This window comes from Magnolia sinica, chromosome 10 (genome assembly GCF_029962835.1).
Source record: "Magnolia sinica isolate HGM2019 chromosome 10, MsV1, whole genome shotgun sequence".
NCBI lineage: Eukaryota > Viridiplantae > Streptophyta > Magnoliopsida > Magnoliales > Magnoliaceae > Magnolia > Magnolia sinica.
The window spans coordinates 36,961,054-36,987,928 of record NC_080582.1 but is presented as its reverse complement, the minus strand read 5'-3'; the positions used below and the strand labels follow the sequence as shown (position 1 = coordinate 36,987,928).

The 26,875-nt window shown below is 39.7% G+C and overlaps 1 protein-coding gene across 3 annotated transcripts in view; it reads right to left on the bottom strand.

The window, feature by feature from the left end:
- Positions 1–24,818, bottom strand: part of LOC131258306 (protein PLASTID REDOX INSENSITIVE 2, chloroplastic) — a 33,260-nt gene extending 8,442 nt beyond the window's left edge. For 2 of the 3 annotated variants that reach the window (XR_009178055.1, XR_009178056.1), the window contains exons 1-2: positions 24,447–24,818; positions 22,341–22,436 (exon numbers count right to left, since the gene is read on the bottom strand). Coding sequence is in view for 1 of the 3 variants with exons in the window: in XM_058259537.1 (XP_058115520.1) it covers positions 22,341–22,436; positions 24,447–24,761 (411 nt within the window). In the remaining 2 variants the exon portion in view is untranslated. The remainder of the gene's footprint in view (positions 1–22,340; positions 22,437–24,446) is intronic. The other variant, XM_058259537.1, reaches the window with a different exon arrangement.
- Between the last annotated feature and the right edge of the window lie 2,057 nt (positions 24,819–26,875).

Below are 26,875 nucleotides of genomic sequence, written 5' to 3'. Positions count from 1 at the left end.
AATTAAATTGTGGGTTTTGTATTCAAATTTTTTTGGTGATTTTGGCACAACCAAAATGAAGATTCCAAAAGTGGTGGAACACAATGAAACGTGAAAAAGAAGAAAAATATCCCCCAAAAGGGGAATCAACGGGATATTTCCTTTTTTAATTAAATTGTGCTCATTCATATGGTCTTGGAGCATTGTCTTGATTGTCTGGGATGCATTTATTACAGAGGAAACTTAAATTTTTTTTTTTTATTTAATTTCTTTGTGCATGTTGCTTTGTGTCATGGATTTTTTATTTAAGAATTTTTCAAATTTTTAATTTCCTAAATATAGGTATGCAATTATAAAATTTTGAAAAATTCATTTTTCATTTTTCCCAACCTTTGGGAATTTTGGGGATTAGAATAATTTATACCAAAAATTTAGATAGAAACTCAAAAGCAGAGGTATTGTGGGGCTTTAAAGTTGGGAGAAATTACTCGCACTTGGGCTTTATGGTTATTTTTGGCCGAAAAGGATGGCTGATTGCATCCAATACGTAAAGGGATGTGAAGCATATCATAAACATGGGCCAATACAATACATGCCTGCGATCAAGCTTCATTCTGTCATTATGCCTTGGCCTTTTCAAGGATGGGCTTTCAATTTAATAGGTTAAATCCATCCAACATCATCAAAACCGGATAGTTTTATCATAGTGGCCACTGATTATTTCACCAAGTGGGTCGAAACAAAGCCCATGAAGGGAGTCGGTCACAGAGAGATTATCGAGTTTATTGAAACTCACATAATCCACCGATTTGGAATTCCCGAGTCCATTACCATGGACTGAGGTGCCACATTTTCGTCTAAAGAAGTGAAGGTCATGGTCGAGCAATACAAGATCAAAATATTGCATTTGACGCCTTACTATGCATAGGCTAACGGCCGGGCTGAGGCTAGTAACAAAGTTATAAAAAATATCTTAAAAAAGATGATTGATGATAATTCGCGTGAATGGCATGTTAAATTATTGGAAGCCTTGTGGGCTTATCGAAATTTGCCTTGAACCAGTACAGGAGTAGGTCTTTTTGCACTCACTTATGGACATGATACAGTATTACCCCTAGAAGTGATTGTGCCATCCCTAAGGGTTGCATATCAAACTGGCTTAACCCCAGCCGAGTTCACAGAAGCCATGCTGGTTGAGTTAGAGGAGTTGGACGAAATGCAATTGAAGGCCTTGGATTCCATTTTAGCCAACAAGGCTAAGGTTGCTCGAGCTTATAATAAGAAAGTAAAAGGGAAAGCCTTTGAAGAAGGGGACATGGTCTGGAAGGTGGTGTTGCCACTAGATCAAGAGGCACTGCTTTTCAGAAATGGTCGCCTACTTGGGATGGGCCATTCATAGTCGTTCAAGTTCTCCAAGGTAGATCTTATATCCTTCGCGACATGCAAGGAAAGGTCACAAAAGCTCCCATTAATGGAAAGTTTCTGAAGGCCTATTATCCTAGTTTGTGGTAAATAGTGTGGAGCCAGGCCAAGTAAAATATATGGAGTCGTAGACAATAAATCCTTACAGTTAAAATAACTTTACACTTGGAAGAGAAATATGAAAAGAAAGAAATCTTTTTATTGATGTGGAAAGGGAAACATAGAAATGGGCCCTGGCTGATTAAAAAAACAACAAAAAGGAAAAGAGAAACAGAGGCCTGGCCAAGTTGACATTTTAAGCGTACGCCGCTCTAATCTATTCGTGCTCCTTGTGCGCACACTCCTTGGTCTCTTCGGCCTATCTTATTTGATTCTTCCAAGACTCCCCCTTGGTCACGGCACATCGAAGAAACGCATGACTGTCTATGCGATGGCTAAGGGTAATGGCCTTAGTCTCAGCTTCTTTCGGGCGCTGCTCTCCTGCGACCGAGCTTAGAAAAGGTCAATCTGAGAGTCGGTGAAGGCCGTGAGCTCTTGGGAGTTGGTGCAGTACCTCCTAGGGTAGATACGGTCCGTCTCTTTGATGTCTTTGTCCAGTTCTTTGCATTGGACTTGGAGTGTTCGCAGTACGATCTAGTTGAAATGGTATTGGCGAATCCAATGGAGATGACTCTTCCAGGCCACCTCATAGATATCGAAGAGGGCGCAGACCTCCGCATAGATAGCGGCTGTCTCTTTCACCAGGCCAATGAGTTTCTGAACATCAAATTCAGCCATGAAGAAGGCGTCTCCCAGGCTTTGGACTTTCTTCAGGACCTCCGAAAGTTCCAGAGGTTCATTATGTCATACAGGATGTTGGATCGAGCGAAGTCCTCAAGATCGTAAGGATTTCCTTCAGGAAAACCTTAGCCCGAGCAAGCGAAGGAAGGATGTCGGAAGAAGACATGGTGGCTAAAGATTCTAAAAGGAAAAGAAACTTGCAAGAGAAGTCTAGAAGTGTAAGGAACCGAAATGATAAATGTCATTTATATAAGTATCAAAGGGCATGGATTGTTCCCACATTCGTTGCAACATGGCATGCAAGGCACCGTATCACCTTCCGAGGAGGTGGGACATGTAGCTGCAATGGCATTTATTTCGACAAAGGAAACGACATACAACTCCTCGTTTCTATGCCACGTCGACATGAGAATTACGTTCTCTAGTGCAAGTGGAGTAAACAAAGGAAAAATGCTAAGTAGAGAATGGTTGAGACATAGAGAAGAAACATGGCACTCAGGCTAATTTCATATATTTAAAAATTAAAAAAAAAATTAAAAAAAAAATTGTTGTATAGGCCGACACCATAATTAAAAATCAAAAGAAGAAAAAACAACCATTTTCTCTAATATTTTCACCCACCTAGCTTCCTGTCGATTGAGAGCTACTTGCATCTTCAAGGCTACACACCTGGCTTGACTGACAGAAGCAGTTGTCTTGGACAAAGGTGACCAACGAGTTGACTTCGTCTTCTTGTTTCTTCTTGATCTTTGCTAGTTCCTCATGACAATTCTTCAATACCTCTAGTTTTTCCTCCAATGTTGTGATTTAAGTAGCAAGATCGGTCATTTCCGTGTCAGACTCTCAAGTTTGCAGTAGAGAGTCTTGCTCCAGTAGTAGCGATCTCCCTCACTTCGAGGGTTGCGGCCGAATGCTCAGCCTGGATCCTATCGACTATAGTGTTGATATCCTGATATTCTTGCACGAAGCCCAGGAATTCATGAAGTGCAGGCATTTTTGTAGAGAGGGTTTCATCCAAGCAAGAAAGCACTTGATAGCGATGAATGAGAAATGCAAGTCTCTCGACCAACCCTATGGAAATGATTTCAACAGCCCTTTGAGCATATAAGAGCTCAGAATTCATCTTGGAGTTGTTGAAGTTCATAGGAAGGCATAGGAGACTTGGCCATGGTGATGTCCCTGTTGAGAGCTAGACCGAGGGAAGTAAGTACTTCAATAAGAAACGTTTTCTTGGGTGGAGAAGGTATTGTTGGCATTTAAATAGGCAAAGGTAATGAAGCAGTCACGTCATCGGTCGTAAGAACTTCAGTAGTTGCTCGGCCAAGGGAAGTTGTGACCGGTTGAGTAGTTGAGATAGTTCTTCTACTTCTTTATCCAAGACTAGTACGCGTCACCTGGTAGCCATGTTGGGAACAGGTTGTTTAGTTGGTTCCAAGGATGGCGCAAATTGGCCAGCCGATGCGGGAGTAGAATGGGAAGACGTAGTTTTTTGAGAACTCGGCGGCGTCACCACAACGAGCTCGTCATCTTCTTGATCGAAAGCGATTGATGGGGCCTTAGAATGAACGGAAACACAAAAAGGTTTCGTTGATTGGGTAGTTTTCGTGTCCCCTTTACCTTGATCTTCGAGTCGAGGAATATCGCTCATAGTCTCTTCAGAATTAGAGGCATTGAGTTCTTTCGTTGAAATGACAGGCTCGCTAGCTATAGTCAGTGTTCGAAATATCGATACTATCGGCCGATATTATCAGTATAACGGTCCAGCGATACGAAACCCTTCGAAAGAGACCAAAAAGTTAAAAATAAAATAAATATTTTTTTTTTAAAAAGGCCAAATATCGTTCGTGAAAACGTCTTTGTCCGAAAAAATCGGGAAAAAAAAAAAGGTGGATTTCGGTACCTGTATAAGAGATCGCAATGATTAGAAGCTTCCATTTGGTGGGCCATTCAAATCAAAGCGTTGTCCGTAGGTTACCGCAAATAAAATCTCCGATTTTGGAGAGAAATCCAGAGAATCCTTGTCGATAAGTGAGATTTGGGAGAAATTTTAGGGTTTAGGCCTTCCGGAACCCTCTCTGCTTTAAAAAAAAAAAAAAAAAAGAGGGCGTCCAAGCCCTTTTTTATGGAAACCGAGTACTGCACACCACCGAGCTAACTGGTGTGTTAACGTCACCAAGTTCTGTGGGTCCCATCATGAGTTATGTGTTATATCTAGACCGTTCGTCCATTTGGCGAGCTCTTGGTAAGGCTTGAGCCGAAAAATAAGACAAATCCAAAGATCAAGTGGACCACACTGCAAACAGCAGTGGGAATTGAACGTCTACCATTCAAAACCCTTTCGGGGTCATAAAAGTTTTGGATCAATATGATATTTATTTTTCCTCTTTATCAAGGTCTGTGTGACCTAATTAACAGATTGGATGGAAAATAAACGTTATGGTGGGCCCTACGAATGCTTTAACGCTGAGAATCAATCCCCATTGCTATTTGTGGTGTGGTCCACTTGAGCTTTGGATATGACTCATTTTTGGGTTCATGATCTAAAATGATTTCTCCAAATGCATGAACGGTGTGGATATAATAAATACATTATTGGGGGGCCATGTAACTTTGAAACGTTCATACAACTCAAGCTCGAGGAGCGTCGACGCTAGACGCAGATTTCCTATGAAAGCCTTTCGGAAGTTCCTGCACTCGAAACCTTAGGCGATGCCTACTATGATGTTTGTGAGGAATCCACTCCATCCATCCGTTTTGTGAGATCATTTTAGGACATGGGGTCAAAAATGAGCAAGATCTGATACTCAAGTGCGCCGAAAATGTGAGGATTGAAGGTCCACACTTGAAATATTCGTGGGGCCACAGAAGTTTAAATCAGACTAATATTTGTATTTTCAATTCATCCCAATAGGATTGACATTATGAACAGTATGGATGGCAAGTAAACATCACTGTCGACTCCATGGAGGTTTCAATGGTACGAATTTCCCTTCCCACCTTTTCCTTTAGTGCGGCCCACTTTAGCATTGGATCTTGCTCACTTTTGCTCTCAAGTTCTAAAATGAGCTAAAAAAATGAATGGATGGGGTGGATTTCTTACAAACATCACAGTTGGCCCCACCCAGGTTTCGAGCGCAGGATATCCTCGTCCGTCAACGCTAGTATTCCCAATGTGGTGGGAAGTGGATGGTGTAGTGAGCAGTGTACATTGTAAACTTTGAGGGGGCCACTATAATTCATGTATTTTATCCACTCCGTCCATCCATTTTACCAGATAATTTTATGGTTTTAGCCTAAAAAATGAAGCATATCCAAAGCTCAAGTGGACCACACCATAGAAAATAGTGCAAATTGAACGTCTACCGTTAACAAATCCTTGGGGGCCAAAGAAGTTTTGGATCAAGTTGATATTTGTTCTTTTCCTTCATCCATGTCTTTGTGATCTTATGAATAGGTTAGATGAAAAATAAACATCATTGTAGGCCCTAGGAAGGTTTCAACAATGGAAATCATTATTCCTACCGTTTCGTGTGGTCCATTTGAGCTTTGGATGTGTTTCAAATTTGTGCTCAACCCCGAAAATGAGCTAGAAAAATGGATGGACGACGTGGATAAATCTACATTCACAATGGGCCCAATAGAGTTTATTCAGTACTATAAGAGCGTATTTAAGTGCAGTGCAGGGAGCAGATTAGCTGAGACCTGGCCTCACCCAAGACGGTACAGCCCCTACCATGGGACCCAACTTGACATGTGTATTATGTATCCACTCCGTCCATCCATTTTTTCAGATCATTTTACAACATGATCCCAATAATTAAGAAGATCCAATTATTAGGTGGACTCAAGGAAACAGTGGTAGTTGAATAGGGTACCATTAAAAACTTCTTAGGGTACACCTTAATTTTCCCTATATTTTATTAGGCATCCAATCTACTGATAACTTCACATAAGTTTGAATGAAGAGAAAAAACTATCATCAGCTTGATCCAAAACTTTTGTAGCCCACTAATGGTCAATCACCAATGTTTCCTATGGTATGGTCTACCTGATTATTGGATCTGCTTTATTTTTTGGATAATGTCCTGAAATGATATGGAAAAACGAATGGACGGGGTGGATACTAAATATAGCTGTCTTAGTTCAATCGGACAACGCATAACTTAGGACCCTTTACAAAGGAAACCTATTATGTGCACTTCTTTTTTAAGACTTTATGATTTAAAAGTGTGTATTAAGGTTTTTTTTTTTTAATAATCCCCGAAGTTTCATTGAAAATTTCAACCATTTTCCCAATGTTTCCCCATGTTTCCCAAAAAGTGCAATAACTTACGCGATACAAACGATATATCCTGTGTGATAACCGATACGTATCTATATCCCAAGGGTGCGATACGTTGCACAATACCGATATTTCGAACATTGGCTATAGTAGGAATAGTGGCAATTTCAAGTTGTTGAGGTTGTTGTATTGCAGAAATGGTTCATTTCTCAGTGGCCGAAATTTCCTTTGTCACTACATAGATGAAAGATGTCAAAAGAAGTGGAGAACATAAAGCAAACAGATGAAAAAGAAAGAGAAAACATCCACCCAATTCAGAGCGAACATCAAGAGTGGGAGTATCAGTCGGTTATTGATTAAATTTTGGTAGGATCACCGATAGCTATTGCGAGAGGACGAGCGGAGGTAAGAAAAGGCGGTGGATTGGGCCTTTAAGGTGTGAGTTATCGGTTGAAATGGAGGTTGAGATCATTCAACCTTTTCTTTTCTCTCCCATTTATTTCGAGCTCGATTGACATGGGCTTCTGCATGTCTTTTATGAGCTTCTTTCATTTTCCAAGAATATTTCGAATGCGATATTCCTAGCCTATACTTTGTATTATAATATTTTTCAAAGGTAGAACAACATTGGTTGCAAAAGAAATACCTAGAGTTTTCCTCATGGCTCGTCCAGCCCAAGCCGTTATGGAGGAACTCTTTGGGAGAGTTGGAGCAATAAGAGGTTTAGAGATGGGACCTAGAAGAGGTCCTAGATATGAAATCCTCCTAAGAATAAGCGGAGCTGTAGTTGCCGGGGCCATTTAAGTTGGTAGTTCTGTCTGGACAGTGCTTGCAATCGTGACCTGTTGACGCTTTGGCTGGGGTGATGCTAGATTGACCACCCTTATTGTTGCTGAAGGGGGGAGGGTTGAAGTGGTCGATGTCATTCTTCACGACCGTGTCGTTCTCTTGACTTGGGGACATGGTTTCGATACTGTTGTCTTTTTATTGCCTTGGTCGTTGGTTTCTTCTTCTCGATCACGGGGTTTTTTATCCTTGTTACAGAAGGAAAGAGTCGAGTGATGATGAACTCAGTGGATTCATTGACCAATCTCTCATAATAGTTCTTCCACCAATTATAGAAAGTGAGCATTTGGTGAGGGCAACTGTGGAAGAGAGAAGGTTGGAAAGTAGAACCTACAGTCTCAAAATTGTTCTAAAGAATTTGGAAAGTGTTGACCGTGTCCATAAGAAAACGATGGTTTGGAGGTTGATTCAAGTTTTGTGGGCGAATGCGTAAGGAATGCATCGAGCTAGGTCAAATTGGCAAGCAAGAAGATTGTGACAGTATTGTTCAACCCCAACTTTAGCATTGACACATGTTTTCATGGTGTTGCCATATGGAAGATCTCTATAGATGAGATAACTCCCCAAAGTTTTGTCTTTGAGCTCAGCCATCTTAATGTTGGTTGTCTCATATTCCTTTATGAACCAAGTCAAACCAAATTCTTTATTGCTGAAAGGACAAAAAGAGCGATTAGGTTTATTTGGGCCAAGAGAGTAGTTCATGTAGTCTGCAAATAAATGAGTAGATTTAAGGTAAAGGATGTTGTGATGGCCAAAAGAAATAACATGATTTACAAAGGCAAAACAAAAGTATTCACAAAGCCACATCTGAAGAAGCCATATAGGCCCTCCTCGGTCATAAAAGCCTTTCGAGGTTGCTTTATACATGCTGCGATATAGATGGTCGAGCAGGAACGGAGCGAGAGCTAGCTGTCATCCTTGGGCTAGCGCCTCGGCTAGATGAACATACTCTTTTGTGATTTGCACAGCATTCACACAGAGTAAATAATGACAAATCCACATCAACAAAAATGTCATATGCTCTTGATCCTCAACAATAGCATGTGTCTTGCGCTAGATTAGCTTGAAATTAGAATAAGCTTTGCCACTCATGTCTAGAAGGACGAAGTAGTGTTCATCGTCCTGGGCGAAGCTGGGATAGACTAGATTACTGGAAGGAAGAAAATGAGTGAAAGCACGGATATCCATGATTGTTGGACTCATGGGACAACATCCGAAATGGAAGGTGTTGGTCAATCGGTTCCAGAAAGCTGAAGCTATTGCAAGGAGAGAGGTGTTTGTTGTTTATTCATGCAGAGAAAGATTGATGCATTCGTAGATGCCAGCCTGTTTCCATGTATCACCATGTTGTTCAGCTACACGAGTGTACCACTCCGACCATTCATTCATTGGTCTCGGACATGATATTGAGGCTTTTAAGGTGTTTGCAGGGTCCGGAAGGTGATCGCATTAAACAAGAAGTTTTTCGCCTAGGTAACCTTAGAAGAATTGCTCCACTGATTGTATCTGATCGCGGGTAATTTCAGGATGGAAGGCTGGTCTGAGCGTAAGATATGCCTTATCTGTGTCAACAGGTGTAGTGAAGATGATGTCATTCATGACCCCGGAAGAAAAAGTGTCTAGATCTCTTATGAAGTCTTCCTGATGGAAGGTTGCATGATCGGAAGATGAGGAAGCAACCATGGTAGTAGCAGAAGCAAACTTGGAGAGTTTGAGAAGAAGAGGCATAGAGAGCAACAGTTGTGGTAAAGGAAAATTTGAAACTAATTCGAAATAGCATATATATCGGTCAAGAACATGCACATTAATGAAAGAATAATCATGACTTGTAGAAAGGGAGCAAAACCGTCATTCAGTTTCATCTCGGTTGAGCAGAGTCAATAAGGAGTTGACACGTGGAAGAGAGGCCAATCGCATTTATTACATTGAACAACGGACCATCGTCACCTTCACCTTTTTGCCCAAAGGCAGAGCGACATGGGGGGCAATGTTTTACCTTATTTCTGACCATTTCCTGCAAGAGCCAATTAGAAAATGACATGTGTCATTGCAAGAGAGATATACAGCATGTGCAAGATTTGCAAAAATATTTGGAGAGCTGTTCATGGAAATACAGTTGGCGCAAATCAGGGTGATACATGTCATCCATAGACGGAACATGACCGAGAAGTTCGAAAGGAGGACGTGGTCGAGAGAAAGATGATGCTAGAGCGGTTATCAGGACATGTTTAAGAATAGTCCATAAGACAGAGTGGTACCGAAGCCAGTGCTATCAGCTGAACGTGGAGAAGAAGCATCTAGATGATTATTGCAAGGAAGTCTATAGATAACAAAGGATTTCAATGAAACAAAGTGTCTCATACCAACCCGATCAAACAAATCAAATCTATCTTTCAATTATCCTTTATGTTCCTTAGCATAATCAAACTTTTACGTTCCTTAGCCTAACCAGTAGCCTAATCTTACATTAGGAGTAGATGTAATCAGTAGTTGTAATCCAACTCTACGCTCATACGCTAGACGATCTTCTATTGCAATACAAACAGTTCTCTTAGAAAGGTGCTTTTACAATTACTCCATGCGGTCAACTGTAAGTGTTTCCTTTTTGTTTGCTTTTGTATTTGAAAGTCCTTTTGTACAGAAGGCAAGGTGCAACCCATTCTCGGAGGACGAACCCTACCCTCTGATAATCACCTGATCGTTTTAAACAATATCTTGTAAGTGGCTGAAGAGGGGATCGGTCTGCTCAAATCTCAATCATATATGTTGGGTGTCGAATATTGCATATTTTTCCCTGTTTATATCTTGGTTTTATAAACATGATAACGCTTAATTGGTATATTTATGCATGTTTGCCTTGCAAGGTGAATCTAAGAGCTTGAAATAAAAAGACAGTTAAAAGCATGGATTTAACGCTCAAGAATCACCAAGGCAAGGGATGGGTCTTAGGAGACTAAGATTGAAGATTTTGAGATATCAAGAGTAAAGGAAACCATGTGGAGCAGGAAGTCGAAAGTACAAAGTGCAGAAATTCAGAGAACTGAACTTCGCTGTCTATGTCATCGACCACCGGTTGATGACATCGAAGCCAGTGTTCGATGACATCGATCACCAGTCAATGACATCGAAGCATTACATGAAAATCAAGTTTGGTTGCTGGATAAATTGGATGCAGTTCTCGATGACATCGAAGCCATGTTCGATTGCTCGAAGACCAGTTCGATGACATCAAAGGAAGTTCGATGACAATGAGATTTTTGAAGATTTCTAGAGTAGCTCACTGGAACACTCTGGACACGTTATCGATTGATCGAACACCCTTTGATGACATCGAAGGACTGTTCGGTGACATCGAAAGTATGTTCGATGACATGAAGAGTTACGCAGTGCGAAAAGGCGCGACTTCCGAATCTGATTGAACTTGAGATTTTACGTTCAATGACTTCGAAGGTTGTTCGATGACATCGAAGGCGTTATGCAGAGCCTACGCGAAGTGCGTAAATTTGAGGCGGTTTCCGGATTTCTCCAACTCGATGCGAAAGTTGGAGTTCCCCAACTATAAATAGGAGTCCTTAGGATACTCCAAATCATCTTCTGGAGATTGGAAAGGGATAGGAGGCCTAGGTGGAGCGCCGACAATGTACTTCTACTTTGATTTCTTCACGGGTTCTAGTTGATTTTTTTTTTTTGTTTTTCTTCCAAGATGTTAGTCTTCGGCTAATCTCTTAGCTAAGGCTAAAGGATGAAACCTATAGTTTATTTTGATATTTATCTTACTTTAATTCAAGTTTATGTTGAACTTCATTGATTTTTAGTTTGATTTAAGGAATATTTCCAGTTTTCTATGATTTATTGCAACTCAAATTACACTAGATGTTGTGATAGCTTTGAATATCTTCTTTCCCTTTCTAAGATTGTGAGATCGGTAAATCCTATTGTTTACCATTGTCTCCTGGGCATGGTAGGATGATGGAATCCCTTCCAATCACCACAATACTCCTTTATGTATGGCTAGGTCAATGAAAGTTTAGATTCTGTTTTAACTACTTCATCTCCCGATTGGATAGGATAGGACTTCGATTCCAATCGAGTTATCTTTGAATCAAGTAGACTGAATATTAAGATTGTTATAGGTGGATTCCTGGATCCTTAGGCTTTTTATCTTTATTATTTCAAAACCTTTTTCTAAATTGCTGGATTTAAAACCCAGACAAACCAACTTAGATTTAGATTAGTTCTAGACCATGTTCCCCATTCCCTCTGGATTCAACCTCGTTCTCACCGAATTATTACTGCATCGCGACCCTACACTTGGGGTTGTGAACAATATACTATCAGTTCTAATGTATCTACCCATATCAGTGCTTGGGGTCAAAGTTGGTCGGTTGGAACCGAGACGCACAGTTAGTTATGGCACGCCCGCAAATACTACACGTGACCGAATTATGCATCCAAGGGGTGCAACAATTCCTAACCAGCACAGTTCTTGGTCTCCATTGCACATGACCAAATCATCTAAAAGTATATTTTCCCTCATCTTATTACCTACTAGTGGTGCTACTGAATTCCCTCAATTGCATTTCTAATTTTATGCTTCCTTGTCTTGCCACTCATCCATCTCAACGTCCTCATTTCAGCTACACTCATCCTATGAATATGTTGCCCCCCCCCCCCCCCCCCATTTCAATCTAAGTGGCACAAGATGATCACATGAAACTCTATAGGCACATCTCCATTTCTTTCGCCTAGCTTGAATTCTATGGGCAACATCCTCCTCAGTCCCTCCGCTCTCATGAATTATCGATCCAAATCATTGAAAGTGGTCATTTTGGGAAACCTTGATCACCAATCTTAACTAATTCCTTGTTTCCACTCCTATTGTTACTAAAATTGTGCTCTATAGACTATGTTTTTATCCGACTAATTTTAAATCCTTTAGATTTTAAAGAACCACTCCATAAATCTAGTTGTATTTATGCTCTCCCTCGTCTTGTCAATTAAAACTGTCATCTTCAGACAACATACACCATGTGATCCTTTCCTGCAAATGCCTCATTAACTCATTAATGCAAAAAGGTACGGGACAAACACTGACCCCTGGTGCAAGCTCTCCTCTCTCTAGTAGAGGTCCTCACATTTCTTACCACTCCTTTATAATATATATCCTTAACGCCAAACCCTGGTGCAAGCCCACATTAAGTACTCACTTCTCGCTCCAGTAGAGATTCCTTTATACATATCCTTAGAGGTCTTCACATTTCTTACCACTCCTTTATGCATACCCTTAATTATGTCAACATATCTTCTTGAAACTTCTTTCTTTCTCAACACCTACCAGATTAACTCCCTAGGGACCCTATCGTATGATTTCTCCATGTCAATAAAGACCATGTGGAGATCCTCTCTATATTTCTCGGTCAATTGTCAAGTAGGAAAATAGATTCAGTGGTAGACCTCCCTGGCAACCAGACGGATCTTCTGAGATATTCTTCTCATGCCTTGTTCAAATACTCAGTTCCAAAGTTACATAGTATGACTCATAAATATCCCACAATAGTTAGTTTAGGTCTGTATCTCTCTTTTATTCTTATAAATAGGTACTTTTTGTCCATTCATCTAGCATTTTCTTTGATCTTACAATCTTGTTTAGCAACTTTGTCAACCAAAATAACCCAGTATCTCCCATGACAACAATCAAAACAATGCAAGACTTGTTACAAATTAAACTCAATCCAATTGCATTGAGGGCACCTAGAGATTGATTCCCAATACCCATCAGCATAACAATCAGCTTCATAGATTTTAGCAAATCAGCTTCTATGTTAACCACATGGAAGTCAACACATATTCTACATAATAGCATAGCTTGACTCTAAGCATAGAAGGATTGGAAATTGCATGGAAGGCTTGGGCAGAGATCTCTTTGATGGAAATTGGGTAGTGACCGACAGGAGGAGCAACGTCTTGAAGCACTGCAAGAAGCCCAGCAAAGTGAAGACTAAAATCTGAGTTAAGATGCAGCTTTTAGCCAACATCAGCCCCTTGTTCTGCTGGAAAATAGCAGCCATTGACTGGTAATGAGCTTGAATATTAACATTCCAAGCACTGAATGATATCACTTGATTTGCCACAGGACTAAGTCCTTGGAGTCAAATTGAAATCCAGAAATTCTGGACAGCACAGAAGGAAGCAGTAGCAGGGATACCCTATGCAGGGTTTGCAACAAAGAGAAGGTTTTGTCAAACCGCATCAGGAGCAACATATAGTACGGCAGACTTAGACCTAGTTTTTCCTTTTTCTTCCCTGAAAATTCTCAGTTACGTTCAGTTCAAATACTATAGATTAGAGCATCAAAGGGCAATCTAGCTGCTTCCATCTCAACTGTCTCTTCCTTGAAACGTTGCATTAGATTTAGAAGAAATTATTCTATGGAGCCAAGGAAATAGAAAAACATCCATGCCTATGAAGAGACATGTTCCATAGCCAGCCTTAGAAATCACACAATGAAAAGATGATTGACTGATTCAGTCTCCCCACTACATAAAATGCACAGGTGGTTTGGGTTCTTATTCTGTTTATTTATTTATTTATTTATTTATTTATTATTATTATTATTATTTGTCAGATTGCGAAATCGGTTCAGATGGGATCATATCAGCCTCATGTGCACTATTGGATAGGGTGGCAAATGGGCTGCTGGCCTGTCGTGGCTCGCCCAAGTCTAGCCAGCTTGGGGCCAGGTTTAAGCTGAGCCTCCAGGACCATAGATTGGAACCAGGCTCGACTTTTAGGCCCAGTAAGTAATTGGACTGGAACTAGGCTTGTATCTGCCTCAGGGCCAATGTATTCAATAATGGTAACAGCGGCTGTAATGGCCACCATTGTTATCATTATGATATGGGCCATTAATTTAAAAAGAAGAAAAGAAAGATAGGAAGAAAGAAAGGAAAAACTGCATCAGCCCCGAACTGACTGTTATGGGCCATTTTTTTCTGTAACACAAACCATTATCGTTGGCCGTTATGTAACTGTTTTCTAATCCGTTACTCAGGGCCCAACAAATAGCCCTAACATCGGCCAATTGAGTATTTGGATAGTGGGTTTGGCAAAGCTCAAGCCTGATCAAGGATAGGCTGGGCCTTGACTCAGGTCCTTGGCTCATGGGCTGGACTAGGACATGTTTCAAGCTGGGCAGCCCAGCCAGGCCCGAAGCATCTAACACGATAAGGAAGAATCTTATTAAAAACTGGATGACCAAATAATGTGGAGCCCAAAATTGCTGTCTGACCTGCCAAACTCAAAACTCTAGAGTAATGAAGACATCTTAGAAGTCTCAATGTAAAAGAAATAGTGCAAGGATGTATAATTTGGTGATAGATATTCATTCTGTGAGACAGGAATTCACTCCATTCAGTAGTTCTTAGCTGTGACCAATTTGAGGGACCAAACCACTTGGATGGAGCCACATTTCGATATGGAGGAAAAGATCTATGATACCTATGTTTGGCAAAGACTTTCAGTTTCAGAGGGTTCTAAAAAATATGCTTGAGCAGATAAAAAGATATATGTTGTGCGAAGAGCCTTTTCCAACCACTAATCAACCTATAGTTGAGCTTGTAACTTAAGAGTAGATAACCATGCATGCGTGCTTGTGTGTGCATCTGCCCTTCCAGCATTTGGTCCAACCCCTGGACTACCAACCACTCGTCTGGATGATGAGTTCAGCAACTATAATCAGGAAGAGCATTAAGATAGATTGTCCAAAGAAGGGAAGACTAACTAGGGGTAAGTTGTGTCATCAGTATCAGCACTCAAAATCTGCAGCTACATCAAAATCCAAAGTAGGCTACATTGCTACTATTATTTACAGCCACTATGAGTTTTGATATTATATTGCACTACTATTATTTGCAGCCAAAATGAGTTTTGATATTATATAGCGCTAATACTATCTGCAGCCAAACAAGTTCTGATATTGTGTAGCTCCCTCATCATCACTGGAATCAGTTTTCCAACATTTTCTGTTGTTGTTGGGTAACGCCAGAATCCATAGGTTCGTTTTTCCTTGCATGGTACAGGGGAAGCTCTCTCTCCTGCCAGCTTGTCGGCCATTTGGGTGGAGTGCAATGCTAAATGTTTCAACAATCGTTCCAGGTTTCCAGATGAGGTGTTTAGGAGAGCAAAGATAGATGTAATGGCCTAGTCTCCGTTGCTTAAGTCCTTGGTTAACTGTTCTCTTTGAGATTTGGATTGCTGGTCTTGCAAGTGGATTGGGGGCTTAGAATGTTTGTTCTTTTGTCCAGTTCTCTTCTTTTCTTTCAATAAAATGAGAGAGAGAGAGAGAGAGAGAGAGAGAGAGAGAGAGAGAGAGAGAAGAAATTGCTGATGCATCACCAATTGTGGTACGAAACCATGTCACTTGGTATGGGGGAGGGCATTGAGTAGTAAGGAACAGTTGTAGCAGATCCTCTACATCTAAATCTCATGATATGGATACAACAGATATTGGTTACAACTCAAAAGTAAAATAATGCAAAATATTTCCTGTAGCTCAATTGGCACAATTCACCATAAATTATAAGTATCTAATAGGCTCTACAGTTCAAAATCCCAGCAGATTTGGAGCTCACGACTCGAAATGCATTCATTTCTAATTCTATCTTTCCTCACTTGTCCATCTCAACATCCTCATTTTACAGTCATCCGATGAACATGTTCCTTAACTGCCCAACATTCTGTCCCATAAAGCACGGCTGGTCTTCTAGCCATCCTATAGAATTTCCCTTTCAGTTTGAGTGGTACACGGTGATCACATAAAACTCTGGAGGCACATCTCTATTTCTTCCACCTCGCTTGAATTCTATGCGTGACATCCTTCTCAGTCTCTCCATTCATGAATTATCAACCCAAGATATTGAAAGTGGTCATTTTGGGAAGCTTCTTGGTCAACAATCTTAACTAATTCCTCATTCACACTCCTATAGTTACTAAAATTGCACTCCGTATACTCTATTTTAGTCTGACAAAGTTTAATCCTTTAGATCCTACAACACCCCTCCAAAAATCTAGCTTTGTGTTTACGCACTCCCTCGCTATGTCAATCAAAACTATGTCATTTGCAAACAACATACACCAAGGGATCTCTTCCTACAAATGCCTTGCTAACTCATCCATAACCAATGTGAAAAAGTACAGGCTCAGTGTTGACACTTGGTGCAAGCTTACGGTAATTGGGAAATCACATGTCTCTCCACTAGCAGTCCTTTTATTTGTTTTTGGTCCCTCATACATATCCTTAATCATGTCAATATATCCGCTTGAAACTCCTTTCTTTCTGAACACCCACTAGATTAACTCCCTAGGGACCTTATCATAAGCTTTCTCTAAGCCAATAAAGACCAATTGGAGATCCTTCCTCCTCCTCACCCTATATTCATCCATCAATTAGAAAAGTAGAAAATTAGCTTCAATGGTAGACCTCCTGGCATAAAAGCAAACTAATTTTCTAATACATTTGTCTCATGCCTTTAACTTTGTTCAATCACTCTTTCCCAAAAAATTTACAATATGGATCATAAGTTTAATCTCACGATAGTTAGTACAACTCTGTCTCCTTTATTCTTATAATGGGTACCATAATACCTTTTCTCCATTCGTTTGGCATTTTCTTCGATTTTACAATCTTGTTGATCAACTTTTTCAACAAAAATAGCGTAGCATCTCCTATATACTTCCAAACCTCTATTGGTATACCATTTGGTCCAGGGGTCTTTTTTGTTTTCATCTTTCCCAAAGCTTCTTTCATTTCAAATATCTTAATCTTACGAAAGCATCTATAGACTCCAACATCATTTGAGTTTATGGTTCCTTTAATCCCTATGGGTCTCGGAGTAATTTTCCTTTAACTAGTTCTGAAAATAGCTTCTCCACCTTTCACTGATCTCATTTTCCTTGACTAGCACCCTCCGGTCATTGCCCTTAATGCATCTAACATGATCTAGGGCCCTACTCTTCTTTTCTCTCATTTTTGTAAGTTTGAAGACATCGTTCTTACCTTCTCTTGTCCCCAATCTATTGTAAAGATCATTTAAGGCAAAGTTTAGCGTCACTTACTTTCTTAGCAGTCTTTTTGGCATTTTTATATTGTTCAAAATTTTCATTGTTTATAATGTTTTGCAAGGCTTTGAAACATGAGCATTTATCATTACTAGCTTTTCATACATCGTCATTCAACCAACAAATTCTTTATATGATTGGCTTTTCCCTCTACTTACTTCTAAAACATCTTTTGCCATTTTTTAATGCACCCAACCATCTCATTCCACATAAAATTTACTTATCTTTAATATTCCACTTCCCTTCTTCCATTAATTTACTTCTGAATAACATGGTTTTCTCTCCTTTTAAATTCCACCACCTAGTTTTTTTTTTTTTACACCTTTTAATTTCATTTCCTTTCTTCCATCTCTTAATGTAAACATCCATAACCATTAACCTATGTTCCGCGGTCAAACTCTCTCGCAGTCCTTACATATAGATCGTTCGATCTTCCTAAGTAGAAGGAAATCTATTTGGCTTGTATATGATCCACTTTTGAAAGTTATTAAATGTTCAACTCTCTTTTTGAAGTATGTGGTTGCTAGAGCTAGATTGTATGCGATAGCAAAATAAAGAATAGCTTCCCCAATCCCATTTCTTCTTCCAAAACCATATCTTTCATGTACCCTCTCATATCCTTTACTTTCTTTTCCCACATTACCATTTAAGTTTCCTCCTACAACTACTCTCTCTCCATTCGGAACTTCCTGCATTAGTTCATCCATATCCTTCCATAATTGTCTTTTGATTCTATCCTCTAACCCAACTTGTGGCACGTATGCACTCCTCTCCTAACAGTATTCTTATTAACATCTACAACTTCATCATTTAAATCTTTATCCACCACTATCCCTACCCCATTTCTATTCATCCTTTCCTTTTATACCAAGCTTATGTCCATCGATTTCTCTAGTTTTGGTCCCTTTCCACTTGGTCTCCTGAATGCAAGCTATGTTAACGCTCATTCATTTCATCATATCTACTAACTCCATACTCATACCTGTCAATTTTCCTATATTCCATGCAGAAAGATGATCATATTCTCCTGGAATAGCTTCTTTACCTGCACGCATCCATAATGGCACTAGAACCCTTGCCTACTTCTCGAAGCAACCGGGTGTTGTTGCAGCATGTTGCTTTCAGGGAACGTCCTAGCCAACCCTTGCCCATTATTCAAAGCACCCGAGTTCTGATGTAGGGCGTCACTTACAGGGGATGACCTAGCATGAGTTTGGATGTCATATTGTTCGGATTCATATTGGAAGTTACAACATAACTTTGACGTCTGCTGCCAACTTGACGCAACCCTCGTTTACTTGAGCTGGGAACAAGCAATGAGAGCATAAAACTCCCACAAGCAAAAAGCCACAACGTAATAGGCTATTACATAGGTTGATTACAATCAATGAGTTATGATGATGATGAATAAAATTTCTGCTTTTTTTTTTTAAGGTTTATCATGACAAATGGACACTTATCCTTTTGCTTTGTGTGGGACGTCTAGATACTATGCTATTCTATGGATGATATTTATCGTTCATATAGGTTAACATGATGAGAAATAGATGTGATATTTCAAAAGATTATCAGAATTTGTTAGTATCATTGAAGCTCAGTTTTTCCTTAAAAAACAAGGTTGCTAGGTCAAAGACAAGTGGTGAATATCTCTAAACCCAAGAAGATCTGCTGCTATCAGTGATATTATTTCTCAGTTTTCATGTCCTGACTCTCGTTACCAAAATATAGTTGCTGAAAGAAAACTCCCGCATATGGTGGAAGTAGTCAATTCAAATGCTTCTTTCTATTGTTGTTCCCCACAAGTTTAGGCGGAGACAGTGGTGACTGATGTTTATTTCATAAGTTACACTCTCACTTTATGACTATTTGTTTGGTAAATTTCCAAAATTATTCTAAAATTATAAATATTTGTTGTCATGGTTTTGCTCTGCTCCCTAATTTTAGATCCTTTAGATTATAAAGCATCCATCCATAAATGTAGCTTTGTGTTTACACACACCATCATCTTATCAATCAAAACTACATAATTTGCAAACAGTATACACAATGGGATCTCTTCAAATGTCTCTTTAACTCGGCCAACCAATGCAAAAAGGTACGAGTTCAATGCTGACCCTTGGTGCAAGTCTACAGACCTCATTTGACTCTCCACTAGTGTGGTCCTCATATTTGTTACTGCTCCTTCATGCATATTGTTAATCATGTCAATATATCCTCTTGAAACTCTCCCAACACCTACTACGTTAATTCTCTACGGACCCTGTCGTATTCTTTCTCTAAGTTAATAAAGACCATGTGAAGATCCTTCCTCCTCATCCTATATTTCCCCATCAATTGTCAGCTTCAGTGGTGGACCTCCCTGGCATGAAACCAAACTGACTAAATAGAATGAGATAAATTATCATAAAAAGCAATCAATAGCAACATAAAAACTTTATTTGGAAAGGTCCAGACACTGTTGAGATTATTATTTATTTGTCAAAGTTCCCCAATGATTCTCTTAGTAAATATTTCCTAATTCCTCTATTACTTGCATTCCTAGTAAGGAAGCTTTCCTTCTTGTTCTTTTCCCAGTTGATTTAATCTCCAGTTAGTCTGTGCTGGAGATTGATTCTGTTATGATGTGCATGCACCTTGGTGTTCCACGATGCACACATTAAAACATCTCTATTATATACTTGCACTTGTGTACAGTGATCATGACATTGATGTGATAGACCACAACTTGATAGGCCATATCCCAAAAGACCAGGCCAAGGACTTCGGCAACCATCTCATCAGTGCCCTGAATAAGTGACAGTCTCATCAAATGGAGTCTTGGTCAATATTTGAGACAACTCACAGTTACTGGATGGTTGAAGTTGTCCAGTTGAATGCGATTTTTTGGTTTATGGCCCATTGATGCAACGGACCGCCCGGTCAACAGCCCTACTCAAGCATATGTGTTTTCTATGTGTATGCTGAAGACACACGCACGCATCACAAAAAACATCTCTTGGAAACAAATTCATAGAGGAATAGATGAAGAAATAACTGGGATAAGTAGAAGCTGTTTAGAAGTCAAAGCTAAGGCACTTTGCAAGGGACTGCACATCTTTCCCAAACCTTTCTCGAAGCCTACTTTAGTGGAGTACAGTTCTAAGTGTGTGATCAAGTGGACCAACAACGAGATGTCAGATCATTGGAGAGTTTTCCTGAAATTAGGAACTTAGCTTCAAGGTTAACATTTGGTTCTCCTCGACATTGAAGTTGGTAAATCTAGCAGCCACCTCGAGAGCATCCCACTTTGCAGTGGCGATCTGATACCTGTGACGTAAGTTTGCCTATCCAAGTTTAATGCATTTTCATTATTCATATATAAAAATAAATAAATAAATAAAAAGTAATGAGCCCTCAAATTGCAGTTACGTTTCTTTCATGTCCAACTCGAAAGTAACACAACATCAATTTGGAAATCTAGCGCTGTATATGAATGCTAAGAAAAATTATAATTTCGTCATTTCCATTTTATTAGATATAATGTGCAAAGAGCCCAGACCATCAGGTATTAGATTTATTTTCATCTTATTAGACTTATAATTCCATTTTAGCAAGTAATTTGGAAATCATACAGTTTATCAGCGCATCAAGATGCCAGAGTTAACATTTGCTCCAAGAAAATGGGTGATCAAATTGAGTGCACCCCCTTTTCCACAAAGAATCTAAGAGTGAATGGTGAGAAGGATCTTATCAACTGTTGTGATTGTTGGAAAGTGTGGTGTTTGTTCATTCGGGGAGGATAGAAGAATTTGGAGGTGAGAGTCCTCCCTGAAATTTTCAAGTTAAATCTCTTCAATGAAAATTGATGAAAGGATCTAGTGAGACCCTGCACCATATCTTCATAGCATGAAGGCCCCTACTTATTGCTTTTGGTCAGTTGGTAAGTCACAATAAAGTTCTGACCATTGACCATCTCCGCAACAAGAGTAAAGTAATTGTCAATTGATAGTGTATGTTCTTGAGGGATGCTGAGTGTCGAACACATGTTTCTTCGCTATCTGTTTCCTCCAGCTGATGGGTTGGTGTTGTGGTCAGTTTGTTGTGGCGTGGTCAATGCCTGGATCTATGGCAGTGTTGTTGAGGCTTGGGGTGTTGGCCCAGAGGTTAGAAGAGCAAATTGCTATGGAATCTGGTTTTTAGCGGTTCTGTGGGCTATCTGGAAGGAAAACTAGAACATAGAAGTCAGTCATCCAGTTGGGTGAAAAAGTATACAGCATGCTGAAAGAGTGCATGGTGTCAATTCTTGGGTGCTTTGCATAAAAGAAATTTCGGAGCATAGGAAAGACAACTTTGTTAGGAGCTGGGAGTGCTTTCTCTTTTAATGTTTTAGCTGCAATAGGGTTCAGTTACACAAATCCTGTATCGCCTCAGGATTCATGATCAAAGTTGTAATAGAATTTTCACACCAGCTGCCAGCCCGGCAGGACTCTCCTTTATTTGGGCTTGGGATCGTCAAGGAGAGGGCAAAAGTCCCACAGGTGTTATTTACCCACAAAATCCCTACTAATGGTAATAATGCGAAGTCTGCAATCTCTACATTTGTTTAAAATTTAAAAATAAATAAAAATAAAAGTCTTGTTCTTTCTTTATGGACTCAGTGATTAAAACCATATAGTCCATCCCTAATATCCATGCATAATTCAAGAACCTAAAATATTAGTTACACAGATATAATCAAAAGTACACAATGTCTGCTACGCCATCATTCTATCCATATGAATTTTACTTTTAGCGATCTAGCCATCTGCATGATGATGTCTTCATTCCAGAAATAATATTTAGAACAAAGGAAAGGTACAAGTTTATCTTGTCAACCATTCGATGATGGCAGGCTTGTATGTTTCTACCTAACTAGCTGAATTGCAAAAAGAAATACCTCTGTGCAGATGCCTACAACTTCTTCAATAGAATCCCCATAAATATCTTTCTTCGAAAGTTTCTTGAGGAGATGGGTCTTAAACTTTTCAGTTTCCTAAAGAAAGAGAAACAAAACAAAACAAAAGAAAGAATTTGAAATCACAAAATGGTCCACATGGATACTGTAAAAAAATAAATAAATAAATAAATAATAAAATAAAATAAAATAAAATTCCAACATGAAATTGGGTAGGGAAAAAAAAACCTCCTTTCTCACAAAAAGAGAGTAAAGGGTAATCAAAAGTTCACCATATTCGCTAAAGATAGTAATAACTAGAAAACTGTCATTAAGAAGAAAATGATAATATGTAATAGAAATATAGCCAAATGTCATGCATGCGGACAAGTTAGTAGAATCCACACAAACGCGCGCGCGCGCAGAGCGAGGAAGCCTCCAAGGGGTGTAGATGTGCATCAGCTTGGGTGAATCACCGTTCCAATGGTGATATTGTTCAAACAAGGGGAGCATACATGTATATGCTTTAGAATTCATCATTGTCCAAGTGGTGGTGATGATGGAAGTATGTCTCTAAAAGAGACTTCTCTTAGAATGCATGTGCACAAAACAAGAGGAGTTTGGATCCTTCTCTAGTCACATCTTTTTCTTTTTATAGACAACAATGGCTAATAAAAAAAGGAAAACATAAGGATTGCCAATCCATTAAGGTAATAGATAGGCGTCACACATTCAATGGCAATATGGACACTATTAACGAACACAAGTGTGGGCACCTTGTCTTGGTGTTTGGTCTTATTTACATGATTAGACTTATTGCTTAATGTTTAGCAGTACTTTTGGTATTTTTGTTTTTATCACTTATTTGGGGAAGGAGTAGAAGTTGATTCAAGAAGAACTTTGTAGAAAATATAGGAGAGGGAGGGTAGAGAGAGAGAGAGAGGCTAGGGCAACCTATTGTGTTCTGTATGTTAGTCTCTCTCTCTCTCTCTCTCTCTCTCTCTCTCTCTCTCTCACACACACACACACATTAACTTGAAAAAAACATACAATGCTCCACAAGAGTATAAAATGAAATTGCGTGGAATAGGATACTACAACTACGTGCGGAAGCTTGGCGGAGTTAAGGAATGATGGTTGTGTCCAAGAAGGGGGATGATTAGAACCAATTTAAAATTATGCCTTCTTAAAACACAATTGCCTACCTAAACTAATATGCAAATTAACCTAAGACTAGCAATTAACTCTAAAGCTTCCAAGCCATTAGAAGGTCCAATCACATATATTATAAACGATGTGGCAATTAAGCAACTAGTCTATAACATGATAGTGTACATGCATGTGTGGGATGTGCTAGCTATTAAATCCTAACATTCATCTAATCATGCATACATATAATTAAACATTCACCACATAAGCATAATTAAACAAGTGCTCAAATAACAATCCCAAACACAAGCATGTATAGTGGTTCGGTTTCCCTACTCCACTCCCGGCGGATGCACTCAACCCATGAGTGTACCGGATTTAACTATCAGAGGTTTTAAATCAGGTTTACCTCTAACCTTTACAACCCTACACAAGGATCCTAACATACACTCCCGCCGGAGGCTCTCGCAAAATACCTTTTTCTATAAGCTAACCAATAACCTTGGTCTTAATCCAAGGACCTACGTTTACTCCCGCCAAAGGCTCCTTCAGAGACTAACACGTACAAACCCATGTCCGGTGGCTTACACGAGGACTTGGGTTTAGACCCTACACAAGAGCCAAGGTCCTACACAAGAACATAGTCAAAAGGAATCACATTGTTGCGATGGCATATGGCAACACAAGCTACTTGTACAAGTTTTAACACTCAACAAGAGAACATCACTTCATTACAAGGAAAATGTCATGGGTACAAAAATCACATCATTCAAAACCAAAAGTAACGTCAGGTAGAAAATCACCTCAATCGTAATTCAAAAATGGGTCATCGGTAGTATTAAGATAATCGATTTAAATACGTGGGGAATATTATTATTTTTTTAAGACAAACAACAAGAACAAGAAAAAAAGAAAAAGAAATGGGAAATAGAAAGAGGGAGACAGAGAGAGAGAGCTCACAGCTTCTGCAAATTCAGGAATGGGGTCTGGAAACACGTACTCGGCTGCCTTACAAAGCTGCTGCTGATGATGTCTAAAGTAAGAAAGAGAAGATGGGCGGTTTCTCTGAGAAGGGGACGCGTACTGAAACTGAAACCTACGAGAGTGAGAAGCAGATAGACTGCAATGGGAAGCAGCAAATAGAGAACAAGTAGAAGAAGATTGTGAAAGAAGAAAGAGAGGGGGAAATGAAGAAGAAGAGGAAGGAAGAGATTGATGGTTGATGGAGAGATTCGGAAGAGTAATCAACGCAAGACCAGCTCTGGACCCCGCCATCTCCCTCTCCCTCTCCGTCTCTTATCTGTGTCGTCCACTAGATATTTATAGGATCCTCGACCCGAGGGATTTTCACTTTGGGCGCGAATCGGGCACTACCCCAGCAGGACCTAGCCAGAGACAGACGGTCCTGTCAGGGGCTGTGTGGCCCTCCGTTATATATGTGTTTTATCCAAGCCGTCCGTTCATTTTGAAAGATCATTTTATAGCATGAACTGGTAAGAGACAAACCGAATGCCCGAGTGAAACACACACCACAGGAAACAGGGGATATTGAATGCCAACTGCTGAAAAACTCTCGGCGCACAAAAGTTTTGAATCAAGCCGATATTTATGTTTTCCTTGGGATCAAGCTGACATTTATGTTTTTCCTTCGTCCAGGTCTACGTGACCTTACGAACAAGTTAGATGGCAACTAAACATCACAGTGGGCCCTAAGAAGGTTTCAATGGCGAAGGTCATTGTCACCACTGCTCCTTCGTCCACTAGAGGTTTAGATCTTCATCATTTTTAGGTTTATGACCTAAATGATGAACGCATCGGATAAAATATATACCACGGTGGGCTTCAAAAAGGTCCTATAGATGAACGAATTTGATAAAATACATATACCACGGTGGGCTTCAAAAAGCCCCTCATAGGACCATCAGTCTCTAGCTAAACCCTGGTCCACTTTCTACTAGTGGGACCATCTGTCTTTTATCCAAGAACCTGAACGGACTCGGTCCAGCTAGGTGTGCTCTGTGGGGCCACTGTGATTTACGGATTATATCCATGCTGTCCATCCATTTCTCCTTATCATTTTAAGGTATGAGCTAAAAAGTCACCAAAGAAAGCAGCAGTGATAATGGCACCCACCATTGAAACTTTCCTAGGGTCCACTCTGAATCTCTGATAGGTTTTTTGCCATCCAACCTATTAATAACGCTATATAGCTTTGGATGAAGGGAAAACACATATCAGCTTGATCCAAAACTTCTGTCCAAGGAAGTTTTTAATGGTGGGTGGTCCACTTGAGCCTTGGACCGACATTATTTTTGGGCTCATACCTAAAATAATCTGGCAAAATGGATGGACAGCATTGATGAAGCCCATACATCACGGTGGGGCTTATAGAACAATTGCCTGAAACAAGTCCTCCACTTCCCTTATCCACACCGTTCATCTCATGTGACCCACCATCTATGGACAGATAAATGGCCTTGATTGAAAGATCCCATGAGCCAACATTGAATGACTTTATTTATTTATTTTTTTTTCTGTTCCACTTTTAACCATTGTAATTGTTGCTCATTGTTTTCCGCAATTTGATCACATGATAAGTGTAGGCGTGCCATAATTGAATTTCCTGCCCAATTCAAACTGAACAACTGTGACCCCAAACGCTGAGATAGGCATATAAATATGCAGTGTATGACCGATATCGGATGAAATCGGCCGCCTATTCAACCACTCACTCAGTCACTCCCTCAATGTGTAAATAGGATCAGCCAATATTCAAATGGTAGGATTCGTCTTCTGATGATGGGTTACACATTTGGCTTCTATACGATAGGACTTTTCAGTGTGTGTGTGTGTGTGTGTGTGTGTGTGTAACACCTTACTGGATGAGGAATTGAATCCAGTATATGAGCATAAACCCAAATTACAACTAATTACCAGCTACTTGATTAACTCTACGGATTACACTATGAAATGTGAACAACTGGCGAAAACTAAACGATTACACTAGGAAATGAAAATGATTTGGCAAGAAAGTAGAGTGATTGCACTAGGGAATGCAAAATGACAGGTAATTGAAAGGATAATTGAAATATAATGTTTCGGTTTGATTGGGTTAGTATGAGATAGAATTTTCTTATTGAATTCCTCTACTATTTATAGGCTTACCCTGGCCATCTAGATCATTCCCACGTTATGACGGTCACTATAATTGTTCAACACCACTTGGCCCTCTTTGCTTCTACTTTTGTCATCTATCCTATAAGCAATATCGTGGCGTCACTTGATGTGCTCTAGTTATACTATCGTAAGATCCTCTTTATATATCCCTGTGAATCTCTAAATACACCAGGCAAATCCATCAAGATGGCACTTAACTCACTCTAATTGGC